Source organism: Hyalella azteca, unplaced genomic scaffold (assembly GCF_000764305.2).
Source record: "Hyalella azteca isolate HAZT.00-mixed unplaced genomic scaffold, Hazt_2.0.2 contig6719, whole genome shotgun sequence".
NCBI classification, from domain to species: domain Eukaryota; kingdom Metazoa; phylum Arthropoda; class Malacostraca; order Amphipoda; family Hyalellidae; genus Hyalella; species Hyalella azteca.
Window position 1 is genome coordinate 12082 of NW_025936872.1, and position 14951 is coordinate 27032.

At 38.8% G+C, this 14951-nt stretch overlaps 1 protein-coding gene across 2 annotated transcripts; it reads right to left on the reverse strand.

The window, feature by feature from the left end:
- Positions 1–9144: 9144 nt before the first annotated feature.
- On the reverse strand, positions 9145–14508 carry LOC108673982 (glycine-rich RNA-binding protein 8). 2 transcript variants are annotated; one of them, XM_018161878.1, is made up of 5 exons: positions 14223–14508; positions 13777–13952; positions 12404–12673; positions 11083–11282; positions 9145–10818 (listed from the first exon to the last, which is right to left on the reverse strand). In XM_018161878.1, exons 1-5 carry the CDS (start codon positions 14379–14381, stop codon positions 10802–10804), a joined length of 822 nt encoding a protein of 273 aa, XP_018017367.1. In that variant the 5' UTR covers positions 14382–14508; the 3' UTR covers positions 9145–10801. The 2 variants fall into 2 exon arrangements, with proteins under 2 accessions (XP_018017367.1, XP_018017366.1); XM_018161877.1 differs by having other exon boundaries at positions 12404–12679.
- Positions 14509–14951: the final 443 nt, after the last annotated feature.

Genomic DNA, 14951 nt, shown 5'->3' on the forward strand with positions numbered 1-14951 from the left:
TCCACAAAGTCGTGTTGAAATTTTATATTCCTATATTCCTAGAGCATTTAATCTTGGGAATACTCGATAGTTAAAATTTTCACGCGGAAGCACGACAAGATTTCTCGTATTCATATCCCCATTAATCCCTGCAGAAATATGTATTAACTACACAATATTTCACCGATTTTACCTAAAAAACTATTCTATTCATCCACATATCAAGAATGGCGAAATAAAAGTAAGTTTGACGTGCACAATCAGGGATTCAAATGAAAGTGATTAAATGACATGGGTCCAGCCCAGAGATTATGGCCAAGATTGTCTCTAGTGGCCGATGTCAGGGACTTCATTGTTCCATGAAATGTTACAGAGACAAGAGTCGCACTCGCTTGGCTCTGTGACAATAAGTCTTTGAGATAAATGGCTGATCAGTCAATGTCACGCGGTCCAGCACCCATTAAAAATGGGCATTAGAACTCGGAAAATAACTCCCTTATGGAGTGTAAAAACGAACGGTATTTAGTAGACGTAAGGTTGTACGGATCGAACAGCTAGTCATTGCTTTTCAATCAACAAGAGATATAATTTTGTGGCTACTTTAAATTTTATACAGCTATTATTTTCTGAGGTAAATCGCAACATACTCGAAAAATAAAATTGGTTGATAACTTTGCATTCTAAAGTAGAATTCCTTGATGTGCCATCAAAAGATATTATTCTTATAATTTTGGTAATAAAAAAGCTGCTGAATTGAACTACAGAACTGGAATTCAAATGATAATTCTTGGTTTAATAGAATAAATATAATTTCTTTCAGAATCGCTGCGGAGAAGAAGAAACGTCTTGGCCATTCCACTCATTCGATTACATCAATGTAACCAACCTTTAAATACAGAATGCTGCCTGCTATAATTTTTCAAATGTTTATGTGTAGAAAAGATCAAAATTTGCTTCAAAAGCGTAAATTTTTCAATCAAAAATTTTGCACAAAAAATTATTTTTCTATTTGTCCTGCTCGTAACCACCTATTACTTAACATTTGCATCATAAAATTAACGCCGCCGTCCGCCATGTCATTCGTTGACAGAACATAAAAATACATCATATGGCCTGGGGGATACGAGCTCACTCTGACGCAAGTTATGTTCTTCAAAGATACGTAGCATATCACTTTTCACTCAACAACATGACAACTTTAACTCGCAAAATACCCGTCGAGTTCCTGTACGAAATGTACGCTTGTAAAGCATTTCCCAGCTAAGTCCGACAAATGGTTACACAGAGGCCCTGTAGTTATAGGGCTCCGCCTGCACAAATTGCAGCCGGCAGTTAAACCTATATAGAGTTACGGCAAGCTCCTCTTTCCTCTACATGACTTCGAGAGATAATACTTACAATTTTGGGAATCAACGCGCAAATTTTAAGTGAAATAATATAAATATTTGCTCGAGATTCATGGTTTCATTCAAGTAAATTTGTTGGCACAGTAGAAATTTTTAGAAAATTGTAGCAAATTTTAAATCTTCTCTATTATGAAGCTCGCTGTCTTGCTCCTTTGAATGTTTTGCTAGAAAAAAAATTATTCAAGAATAAATAAACGAAATAAATACGCTAAAATGCCAAATGTGATCTCAATTTTTTTAACCGACTAACACAAAATGTTCATTAAAATATCCATAAGTTGCATAAATCAGGGTATAAAAATATACTTGGAAAAAGATTGGCATAAACTCAGTCGACTCCTCCCGTAAACATTGAGTAGCGGTCTTCCAAAGATTATCTGTTTGCAAAGTATACTGACTGCATCACAACAATATAGTAATAATAAACAGGGTTACCAATAAACAATAATACGAGTGATTCTGAAACAGCTTTTACTGAATCTGATGAAATAACATGAAAGAATATTGAAACTTCAACCATAAAAATAAACCGCAAGAATCTGATTGCCATCACCTTATTCTGTTTATACGCGTCTTCCCGTATGGGAGTGAAAATTAGCACCTTTCCTTCACAGTTGCACCGTCATGAGCCGCGAGCATTTCGACCTCACTATAGCGTGAACAATTGTCTGTAAATGAGGCGCGAGAAAACCATCGAACTGAGCCTGCATCGTCGTACTGACGTGTCAAATCCCTGTACCTTTTAAATGATGTTAATTTTTTCTGTGAAACTTCTCGTAGAAATAGATGAAAACTAAATATCTTATAGATTTATCAATAATATGAAGTCATTAAGTTGCATTTTGAATTCCATCTTTGAACAAAGTTAAACCAAATCTTGAATGTACGAAATAACCATTATGACAAATACAACCTCTTAATAATCTTAATTAATACAGCCTCTTAAGATTTATTTCAACTACGATTCACTTTACAGGTGAATCAAAATTGAAGCATTGCACGAATATTTTGTGATTTTTTTTGTGAAGGAGAAATTGTGACTCTTAAAGCGTCGCGAATAACTTTTAAATAAACATGCATATATGTATCTTTGATAACTTCATCGAGATTGATGCAATATAATAAACATTTTAATGTGAGTGCTCATAACGTGCTACAGTTTCAGCGTAGAAACATTCATGCGATGCACTATTAAAATTATAATTATTATTATATGAGAGATATAACCTAATTTAATTTACTGTCAAACTTTCAAACGTGCGTAAAATAGAAAGATACTTCAAAACTTACAGCATAAGCTGATAATGCATAATGATAATAAAAATCAAATAAATTATCAAATTCCCTCAAGAGCAGAAAAACATCTTCAAGTTGTTTGCGGCCGCCCAACATGGCAGGCTGGCGCGACTGTTTTCATGAGAACCGGTCGCCCTGCACCGTAAATAATAACTGGGCTCATGGTCTGCAATTATGGAGCTACCTGATTTCCCTGCCTCAACCCCAGAGCTTGAGTTGCACGCTTGTGAAGCATGAAATTTATTTGGTTGAATTACATTCAAAGGTAACAAAGTGTGCCAACGCGAAAATATCACATTGCATATAAATAAATTTTTAAGAATACTGATCAAGAAAACTTATTTTTGAAACTAGGAAAGAAGAAATTATCAAGAACTTGCTCTCATTTTCTTGAAACTTTGCACCGCAAGCAACTACATAAAATCCGAAGCGATGTGCACTTTCTGGCTATAATGAAGTTAATGTAGCCGCACCTCTGCAGATTTAAGAGCAAAAATAGACTTTACGACTGCAATTCAGGCGTGGAATCAAAATATGCAACCGGTGGAATCAGTTAAATCACTGATTGAAACTATACTGCTATACATAGAGTTAAAAAATAGTGAGATGCGTAGTATTATACGTATTGATTAGTTTGTATGATCAATAACTAATAATATGACATTTTTATTCGCGGTGAAATTGATTTTCAATAATCAATCTACAAATTTTGAAGAAAAAAAACTACAAAATTTTGCATAAAAAATTCACACATTTTTCAGAACAATGTCGTCACGTAAAAGCCAAATCCACTAGTCCTGCCAATTATGACTTTACAATAAACTGACTTCATAGGGTAATTTGTTCCGAGTTCAAACTTTGATCGATTCTCAAGACGAACAATGTAAAACAAAATTCATAATTGGATTCCTTAGACGGGTATATCAGAATCAAAATATCTATAGGAATATGTATGTCACTCAATTCAGTTTTCAGCTAGCCATTAGAGATTGTAGTGTTCACATGTTTTCATTCATGCACGAGTCCGTGAAAAGAATTTATTCAAAAGTAACTTTTCCCATACCAGGCCATAAAGGAACTTCTGTTTTTCTCCTTCTTCGAGCGACGGGCCACGAAAAAAAGACGGAGTAAATAGCTGATTTTTAAACGCATTTGTTGTTACAGAGAGCAAGTGACTGCGTACGCATCACGGCTGACGTCTGGGTCAATATTTGCAGAGACAACCTTACGCCTTTGGTGTGCGTGCTTGACGACATATTGCCCCTGCGCGTGCATCGCACAATGGCAATGCCTTTGCTTCTATAGGATTACGTACCATATGTTTTCGTTTTACATATAGAGGGTACAAACTTCTGTCGCGTTAAAAGTAACTACGAATGTATGATACTTTGTTCATCTGTCACGAATCTCTAAATTACGAATCATTAATGTCGAACGGTTCATAAAACTCTTTTTCAATAATTTTTATCTTCGACTCTCAAATTAAAAGAGGACATGGAGATTTGGTCCCGTAAGCCGATGAATAATTCAACATTTCCTTATTTTATGTTAGCTCTAGTGTTTCGAGAACCATCTAATGCAGTTGTTATTGTTTTCTATGGTGTACTTGTATTAAAATTGCTCATGAAAAAAATAATCTAACAACAGCGCACTTCTTGAGAATATTGACATGGGTAGAACATTAATGAGGTGCAGCAAGAGATAATTATTATTGAATTACCACAAATTTTGTTTACGATGTCTTGCACAGTAGCTCTCAAACATTAGCTCTTTACGATGTCTTGCACAGTAGCTCTCAAACATTAGCTCTTTACGATGTCTTGCACAGTAGCTCTCAAACATTAGCTCTTTACGATGTCTTGCACAGTAGCTCTCAAACATTAGCTCTTTACGATGTCTTGCACACTAGCTCTTGCACATTATAGCTCTATTATTTATCCAACCGCCTAGCTAGTTCTTACTTGTTGAGCTCGGAGAAAAGTAGCTTAAATTCTCTCATATGCTTCCACTGAGACATAAAAGGCACGATGCTGATTTATTTGAATCGATAAAAGGAGAATGTCGTTAATTAATGAGAGTGAAAGCGCGTCTTTGGAAGAAATTTGGATCAGCGACGCCGCCATAAAATGCATTCTACTTATGGTCTTTATGGTCTCGCCTGATCATTAACTTCATCCAAGTTATTATTACGATATTTAAGAGAATTATGAAACATGCTCTACTAAAGTCGAATGCTTTATACTGTGACATTGGCTGCCTAAATGAAATAATGGGGTGAAACTTTCCAATTCAAGATTATAACAATCAAAATCCGATAAACTAAGGGAATGATAAAAGGATGATACAGCGTTATATAGAATGCTTTCAATTTATTATTCGTTTAAAATTTCTCCGTTAAATTTTGAATGTGACTCTCTAAGAGTCGCGAGTAACTTTTAAATAATATAATTGCGTTTTAATACAATTGAGCGTCTTTTGTTGCATTAATTTTATTAACAGCATAATTGCCACAAAGAAAGTGGAATTACTACTGACTGCTGGAGTTGATATGTCTAATTTTCCTGATATGGAAGACAGTAGAAAAAACACACAGCAAACGTTTAATGAGATTCAACATCCATCGACTGTCTTCGAGAGCTTCTTCCCAGAGCGACATTTGGTCGGCTCAAATCGTACGGTTAAATTGTAAAATAATTGCGTATGTTGCCGTAAATAGCGCCGCAATAATTCCGGTTGGTCTTCTACACAAGATCTGTCTTAATACAGACGTGATTCCGGTCGCCACTGTTATTTGTCATAATGGCGATCAAAGTTTCTTGGCACAGTCGCCGCTCGAGATGACATCGCAAGGTTTCGGTTTCTGTTGACTGTCGTCCAAAGATGACCGACGAGCGAAAAAACGACGAGCGACGAGCGCAAGAAAACAACTGAAGCTGACTGCGACCATCTCTAGAACCAAAAAAAATGCCTCAATGAGAGACACCTCTCGCGGAAATGTGATCGATGAGATGCTGAGTTCCTAATCTTAATCCTCATTCTTCATTAAATTGAAACTTTGGGCACATGGAATGACGTAAATGCCATGAAGTCTATGTTCAAGTGGTTAACATTCCTACTAGTCTCCTGTTCAAGTGGTTAACATTCCTACTAGTCTTCATTCCAAAGGAAGTCAATACCTAATATTTTTTGGGGCCAGCGTTGATGAAGTCAACCGATACGGTAGCTCCGGTATGTCAGATTACGAACAGCTAGTAAGCGGTTGTAAGTTAGGCGGTCCTGCAAAAAACTTCGCCCGAGGTCCCGCGATTAGGCATTATACACGAGGAGAAGTGCCTGGTTTAATAGTCGTTCAAATCTTGGGTTTCGACGAACCTAGCGATTATTCAGTAAACTCCTAACATTATCTATGGCGATTTGTAATGGAAAGGGAAAGTTGCGGTTGTGTTCGTCAGTATGATATTATTGACGCACTATNATTATGATCCATTGATCGTTAAGGATAAAATTAATGCCGAGCAGTCCGGATTTCAAACAAAGTTCCAGAAAAAGTATCAAAGTTAATTCGCAATCACACCGTATACTTGGATCTGTTTTTCAGTTTGATTTTAAATTTATGTCAATGGATGCCTCTTTATGCCATAAATATCATGTAAATGGTAGTTACAGCAATATATGACGAATGAAGTTTCCACTCAAAATAACAGTCATGCCTGACCTGAATCTTAAAAAAAATAATTTTAAATTAAGAAAGCAAATAATCAGTTTTAAAAGCCTGTGAGGAGAAGTATTATAATATCATTTATAATTTATACTCCGTGTACGCATACTTGGTTCAAACCAAGACAACCGAGTCGCATTTGGCAACTACTATCTTAGCATCTCGAAAGACAAATGTATAGAGTAATAAAAACGCAGTGCAGCGAGTTGATGTATGTGTGATATTATAGTTATAAACAACACCTGATGCTCAGTTACTGCAGCATCGTAAAATATATTGCGAGGCACTAATTTGACCAGAATGTGACCGATCTCCAATCAAGGGGAGACCACAAAAAAATACAGCCAAGTCTGATACAACAGGCCAGTCATTTTATTAGGAACCGCGCAGTGATGGGGTTAGCTTGAACTAGCGTTTCTTTTCAGGTGATTGAACGGTGCTAGAAAATGTTAATTTTGCTCTGAATTTGCAAGGGAGAACTAATTCAGCTGCGGGATGTATGCACATATTTTACAATCATCTTCAATTATTTCTAATGATAGGTAAAGAAATTTTAGGGGTAAACCTAATTTTTAAATGAAGCTTTCAAATTATCTCTGAGATCACAAAATTTCTAATCGGGTATTTTCTTACCACAAAAATGTTGACTACCCAAAACAAGGAATCTGTCAACGATGCGCAACTGTTGTCACACGCCACCTAAAAGCACCCATCCATGGTTGAAATAGTACATGTATTATTTCAACCATGCACCCATTTGTCTGAGCCGCATCAGCTAAATCGAGACAGATGAATAAAAATGCACCAACGCTACCTGCATATTTGTGTCCAATTCCAATAAATTTCATTCGTGCTGTGGGCGGGAACCTGACGGTCGACGTAAGTTGTATGCTAGAGGGCAGTAATTTATTTACTTCATCTATTTCTCCGTAAGCAATCATGCAAGAAGGCATAGCAAGCAATGATGTTTGATTGATAAAATCTATAGAAGTCGTATATCCCGAGCCACTGGTTAAAAAATAAACCGACCCACTTCACAAACTATAAGCTCATTTGGCCTCACCTCTAAACATACCCTGTGATCCTCTACCCAAGCCCAACCTGGCTGCACCTAACCTTCATGTCACTGGATGCGGGAAGGTGGAGAGGCGGGGCAAGTGAGGATGTAAATCCATTCATTGACGGCAATAAGTTGGGGTAGGTGGTATGATGGGGCAATATGGGCCTACACTTGTAAATTTGCTCAATATTAGTCTATACTTGGGATATATAATAATAATAGCGGTTTCAGCGTTCATTAGGCCGTAGGCCTGTCGCCGATTCTTAACATCGCAGAACATTCACAGAATTTTGCGGTCTTGAACTTGCAACTCACCGATACAAATCTGCTCTGCTTAACCGCCCGGCCTCCTCGCCGATTCTGACCAGAAACTGGCGCACAGAGCTGGGATCGAACCCGCGCCTCTCTGCTCCAATCTTGGTACTCTGAACTGTAACCACTGGGCCACCCTCCACCCTGCCTTGTGAAGGCATGAAGGAAGCCTGCTGTTCTTATGTTCACGAAAATTTTTGGAAACCATGATTTAGATCATATAATTGCTGTCAATTCTCGTAATAACACGCTATCTTCATTATTTCTGTCTCAATAGGCACAAGGGAAATATCAGGACACGATTGGAAAGCAAAACGAGAGCGGTGAATAATTTTTTCCTCAAATTCTCAGTATATTTTCCACACAAATTGAAATATTTTCATAGCCAGATAGTCACTAATGGCGTGAAATATTTGATTCATATTTTATATTCTTCACTAATTATAATACCTTTGACACTGTCATTTTACCTACTATCGTCGATCTTGCAACGCACACAAATCTTTCTAATGGAGGCTCTCTTATTGTAAGCAATGTGCTCACAGAACACATAACGCGCCCCCTGACCGGCGACCGGAAAGCATTAGTGCTGAAGTTTTCAGCTTGGCTATGGCGCACAAATCACATAATTTTGATGGACATGATCTTCCCTCCAAACTTCTGGAAACGCACGCCAGGGCGCATACGGTTCGGTTTTTTGAAGCGAGCGCTACGATGACGGGTTGAATAACCCAACCCCTTAAAAATTGAAGAAAATAAAATAACCAAGCTGTTCAGTAAAGGTCTAGAATGAGCACTTTATTGTGAACTGTATTGTAGCAACCGTTAGGTTTTAGGAATTAGAACTCGGAACGCTTCATTTTTTGTTATCTCAATTTCCGCCGTCATTTACTAGGCAAATAAATTGTCAAATACTAGCAGTTTGCTTCAGTGGGGTAGCAGTCATAATATAAAGTCCATAAAATGTATCTTACTGCCCGTGATTCGAAATCAGCTACAATTGCTTATAAAGTTGACATTTGGGAGAATTTAGAGCATGAGGACATTGTGAAAAAATCATATTGGAGACAAGTCAGCGGCTAACTGCGGTGTAGCACCCTTGAAATTCGATTATCGTGGCGTCTGTTTGCTGGTTCAATCACAAATGAGTCGCTCAGAACATCTCCGACAGCAGCCGTTCACAATAATCGCTAACTTCCATGTAGTCGTCAATCGCGTAACAGCACGTATGGAGATGCATGTTGTACTAATGCTCTAATGGAGATGCACGTTGTACTAATCAATACCGATCAATCATGGCGGCATCAATAATCCTATGGAAAATTAAACACTAGTGAAACACTTCCGGAAAGACTGGATAATTAAAAATGCAATAAACACAAATTGACTGCATACGTTTTATTAATCAAGTATTAAAACGCCAAAACTTTCTAAGCCGCACAAAACAAAATAGGCAGAATAATTACTACGAACACCAAAATATACGTAAGTATTGATGAGTCGGCAGATTCAATTCGATTGAATGTATTACTAGTGAAATCAGGAGACCTTAGGATGATCTGACAATCAAGTTGCAATACATAATGCCCATAACGAAAATACGAAGTGCGATTCGTGATGTAAAAGGAGACTCAGTTCGGGACAACTTGGAGATCGGAAGGCTCAACTCTGGATCAACGTTTCATGATTTACTTAACGACAAAATGTAATCAAGGTTTTGTGAAAACACGAAATGAAAGCATTTAAGTACGCTAAGCACACGTTTGAAAATTTACAGCATACATGAAAAAAAGAACTTGCATGATTAATTCTTACCATAGAAATATGTACACAACATTTTTAGTCTCGCTCGCATTGTCGGACGATAATGCACAAATTGATTAGAATTGGCACCACAATTCTGCCAAAAGCGAGAGGCGCTCAGAATGTGGTACCTCGCAAAAACCTCACAACGGAAAAATTGTATCAGAAATGCTTTAAATTCCACCTTTTCTGGCGTTTAATCAATTTAAAACCAGTTACCCTTGCTCATCAGAATTTAGGTGCAAGTTTAAGCTCAAATGGAAACCGGACACGCAAGTGATCCAAGTTCAAGTTTCTTCTAAGGATTTAGATATCGTTAAACGAGGTGACTAGAATCCGAGCGAGGCGACAGAATTTGATCCGAATTATGAACTATTTACAAAGAAATTTTCAATATGTACAACAAAATCGTTAGCAGAATGGTACAGAAATGAACTCGTACTAACACTACACAGCAAATCGTGTTTAGGAATTCAAGAACAATCCTTGAATTTACTTCAAGAGATGTAGTGGATAGTAAGAGCCAATTTATGTCGCTTTCTTTAATACAGGACGAATCAAAGTATTTTCTCATCTCTTCACCCAACGAACGAAAGCACATCAGAAAAACAAATTTGTACTATCTTCATCAGGTCTGAGAAAAACTATCAAGATTTGATGCCTCATTGAGACAAAACGAAAGTTTTCGTGCTCGCACTTCTATGCGGTTTTCATTCCCAATTAATGTCTTTCATGAACATATTCAAATATTCGACATTTCTCGCGTTAAGTAAAAATTATTTTTAAACCTTGATAAAAATATCAACGCCTTCAAATATCGGTAGAAATGTGCAACGCAAAATCAAAGCCTGGAGTTTTCGCACACGCACCTTTAAAAAGTCAAACTATTAACGAGATGAGAAATTCATGACCTCGAAAATTTAGCATAAACTGATATTTGAAAGATTTCGTTCTGTATTTGTTAAATTAAATTCAAGGAGATCGTCCACGCAAATTACGTTACGAAAAACCAACATGACATTACAGAGTCTGTTGCTAGTGAAGAACTGAACATAACGACACTTGCACTGGTACAATACTAAGAGAGGATATCCTGAAGTTAGAACAGTCAAGAATATTAAATGATATCAAGACAAGTGGAGCGAATAAGCCGCTGTTCATGGGAACCTCGCGTGCTGCACACAGAGACGCCTCGAGACTCTTGCATCGACGGCTCCCTCGAGGCAATTAGTAGCGATAACGCCCTGTAGAAGATGCCTTGAGATCAGACCGAAATACAGAAAACTTCAATCATGAATCTCAAATCCTGCAGGCCGGCCAGACCAATAAAAACAGTCAAAAACTGCACAACTTAACAGTACGTCCCGACTGACTAATTTTTACAGCGCGATGTTAGCAACTGGAAACAATCCGATTTAACATTTCTTTCTAGGAGCTGAAAACTCAGATGACATTTACTGCGCTTTGTTCATACTTTTCCACGAGGTACAGAATGTGCTAGTGCTCACCACGCGAGTCAGAGCGAGATCGAGAGCGGTATCCACTACGCTCGTAGCTCCGCTCATACGAACGGTCGTAGGAGCGAGCGTCATATGGGGCGGCACTCGCACCCGAACCGTTGTAGCTGCGCTCGTGTCGATACTCGCCACGCTGCTCGTAGCTGCCACCTCCACCACCGCTGCGGTAGTTGCTTGCTCCGCGATCATAACTGCAAAAAGCATCTTAAATTGTAGGTAATTGATGACAGTACCATCGCTACAGACGATAAGGCTTCATAAAAAAAATACTTACGTTTTTCAGCCAAATCCGAGCTTTTGATTGGGGACGCAAGAAAACTGCAAAACCTATATTAAAGTTCATATCAACACATCAAAATGATATAAATTCATAGTCCGCAATGGCGTTGACTAGAATTTATCGAAAGGATGTTAAAAACAACACGAATTCACTTTTGATTTCACTAAAAAGTGAAAAGCCCCGATAAAGCGATATAATGTTTCTCTGGCAATGTGATTTGAAGGATTCCTTTGAGAATACAGGCCCATACCTGTAGAAGGCTAGCTCGTCACTTTAGAAGTGACGAGAGGAATGACTATCGAGATGAAGTTATGTTATGCATTACTACAAATTAAAGAGAACGATCGAAAATAACTTTCCTCACCGAAAGTATCATCAAAATAACAATGAAGTCTAGTTATACGACTCAGAACCCGGTATTGTCGATGCAGGACAGCTGCTTATGACATCTGGGTTTCAAACTGATTCAGGCCACTTAGCCTGCGCACATCTAACAACGAAACTCGTCTACGCCCTTGTTTGTGTACCTTTTCGGCTTACAGTTTACCGCCGTGGCCGTGTGTTCTACACACAGAAGTCCTATATAATATCAACTTTGGGTCACGTCGATCATACTGAAGGGATTAATAAGTGATCATAATAAAAAGGAACGCCAAATGTCACATGCTGAGCACTAAACACACAAAATGCCGCAGATAGAAGACTTCGAGACAGACGGATGCTAAGAAAGCTAATGGCGACCTCTCATCCAGAGCTTAGGCTTACGCCAATTTGACGTTGTCAAATTCGGCTTACCTTGCTAAGGATAGGCGACACTAATTCTTCGACAAAACTTCATCTCTTCATTAATCCCAAAACTTCTTACGAAATAAATGAAATCTTCTCCCGAAAGAAGTTGATAAGAAAGGATTCACAAGCGGCCTCTTGTCATGAGTCCTCTGGGACGTGACATTTCAGAATTCTTGTACCTCCTTCGCTCTCTTCCACTCGTCATCCATGCGAGCTTCTGTCTTCTCCACTTAAATCGCTTACCCAGATGCCGAGGCTTCATAATCTCGGCCGGAGCCGCCCCCGCCGTAATAATCGGAACGTGATGAACGGCGGTATGAAGAGCTGCTGCCGCCGCCACCACCACCACCGCCACCGCCGCCATAGCCTGCGCCGTCTCTGGAGTAGCTGCTTCGGTAGCGAGGGGGGGAGCGTTGGTAGCGGCTCTCGCGGTCACGGTCTCTGTAGCCACCGCCTCTGCTGTAGCTGCCGCCATATCCACCACCGCCAGCACCATAGCTACTATAGCGATCACTGCGGCTGAAACAATGTATTCCATCAGAAGAGAACGCAAATCATGAAATTCATAGTAAACTTTAAAAGGTGTTAGTTAGGCATAACAGTGCAATCATTTACCAGGTATCAGCATCAATTGCAACCAGATTCTGAAATAAAGTTCAATTGATAATGCTATCTACTAGAATTAATACAAGTAAAATTGCAAAACATTGCTAGTGGAAAATGCCGAGACATTTTAGCTGCGCAGTACTGCCGCAATTCAAACGCACTATTATTCATCGTACATAAAGACCCAGAGAGATACGAAATTTTCGATAACTAGCATAGTAACAAAAAGAATTAAACAAGTAGCTAAGTGTTGAATCTATTTCTCACAAATCTTTACCCTTGATTGTTCTCATGTCACTCTGCATATAAATAAGGAACGTGTCTATGGCAGGAGGAGAAAATAGAAACGTACGACACTTAATAGTAGGGAATGGATAACTCACAAAGTTGTGGTACTAAAAATCTTGTTCCTCTTCATAAACTAAAAACTAAATAGAGTACGAGGAGCGGCAGTAGCGTGTTTTTTCGAATTTACTGGCGTTCATCGACACAGTGAACCGAACATGCTTGTCGCTGAAGGTAAGATGGGAGTTCATCTTCAGACGCGCGCGAGGCCGCAAAACTATATAGCTTCTTTGACGGTCTTCTACACAGCTGCCCGCAGCTACGGATTTGAGTTTGCACATCGAGCACACAGACTCTTTTTGGTATCATTCTTCACGAAACTTGAGCCTTCAAAGATGAAACAAGAAGACAGCCATAGACTTCATTTGCCTCTCTTCACGCCAAACGACATTCCTGCTTACATGAAGATACTATCAGATCCCGAACGCAGGCTAAGCTAATACAAGACTACATTTGCCACAGAAATGAATAAACTTTCAATGATCCAGGTGTTCGTCCCAGGCTTCACGCAATACTGATGATGAAGGAATCATTATTTAGGAAAAATGTAAAAATAAGTTATAATCGCGCAACTTTTTAAATAGTTTAAATTAATACAGCTAAATCACTAAATCAAGTAGCAGCAGATGTTCACTGTACAAGATGGAATGATCGCTATAACTCACATTGTGGGGCGGCCCATGTAGATGCCTGGAGTGGGTGTGTGGGCGCGCTGCGTGATGCTGAAGTCCACGCGTATGCGGCGCCGGTCTATTTCCATGCCAGTACAAGCTTCTTTGGCAGCCGTGGCATGCTTTATAGACTTGAAGTAAACAAAACCAAACCCTCGGGATGTCTGAGTCTGTTGAATAAAACCCAAAGCATTACAGGAGCTGATTGATATGCATCAATTTGGCGCTACCAACTTAGAATGATTCAAATCGCATGATATAAATTACAATACATTTTCAGCTATATAAAACATGACTAATATTTTCACAACTAAAGGCTCAACATCAAACTACACATTGAAACATGATTAGAACCCCCAATTGAACGCACCAGATAGCACATGTCATCAAACCAAGCAAAATTAACTACACAATCACTACAATTTGAATCGACAACAAACCTTGGCATCAGTCACAATCTTGACCGTGTTCTCTCCAAATTTATCAAAGATGTCCTGCAGCTGCGACTCCTTGGTGAGCGTGCTGAGGCCGAACACACCCAGGCACTTGTTAGGGACAGGATCATCACGTGTGCCCACATGGCGGCGCCTGTTTGACATGGGGGAGCGGGATCTGCGGGACGCTCGGGCTGACGAACGACCTTCTGCATAGCCATTGCGGCGTGAGGACGATGAAGCTGAGCTGCCACTGCGCGATGAGCGAGCGCGCCGGTGAGGCGTGCGTGAACTGCGCACAAAAATCCCTCGAAATTATTACATTATAATAACGTTTACAGCAGCACCTACAAAAGCAGGCCAATAAAAGTTTAAATCAATATAGTTAAATGAAGGAATTTGATCATTTTTCTCTCACAAGTATTAACATTTCCTAATAATTCAATAGCTAGTTTTAGACGAGTTAAAATTTTTTTCATTCTTACTATTGTTCTCCCTTTCAGTATTAATAAAAGAAACAAGAAGTATTCATGGCCTTGTGTAATGTAATGGATTAAATCCCAACTAGCAACTGCAGTGCAATGCAACACCAGGCACTCCATTGTACTTGAAATGTCTGTTACTGAAAGTGAACAACCATCAGTAGATTGTATCGTATGGCATTTATGAGAAACAATATGATAAGCCTCTTTTTTAGATGAATTTATAATTTTCAAATGATAACATGTATGAAAT

Coding starts and splice junctions, on each gene's coding strand:
- LOC108673982 (XM_018161877.1), bottom strand. CDS start 14,381: ATGTCAAACAGGCGCCGCCATGTGGGCACACGTGATGATCCTGTCCCT. Junction 13,953..14,222: donor AGATTGTGACTGATGCCAAG/GTTTGTTGTCGA, acceptor TTTATTCAACAG/ACTCAGACATCCCGAGGGTT. Junction 11,283..12,403: donor TATGAAGCCTCGGCATCTGG/GTAAGCGATTTA, acceptor TGCTTTTTGCAG/TTATGATCGCGGAGCAAGCA.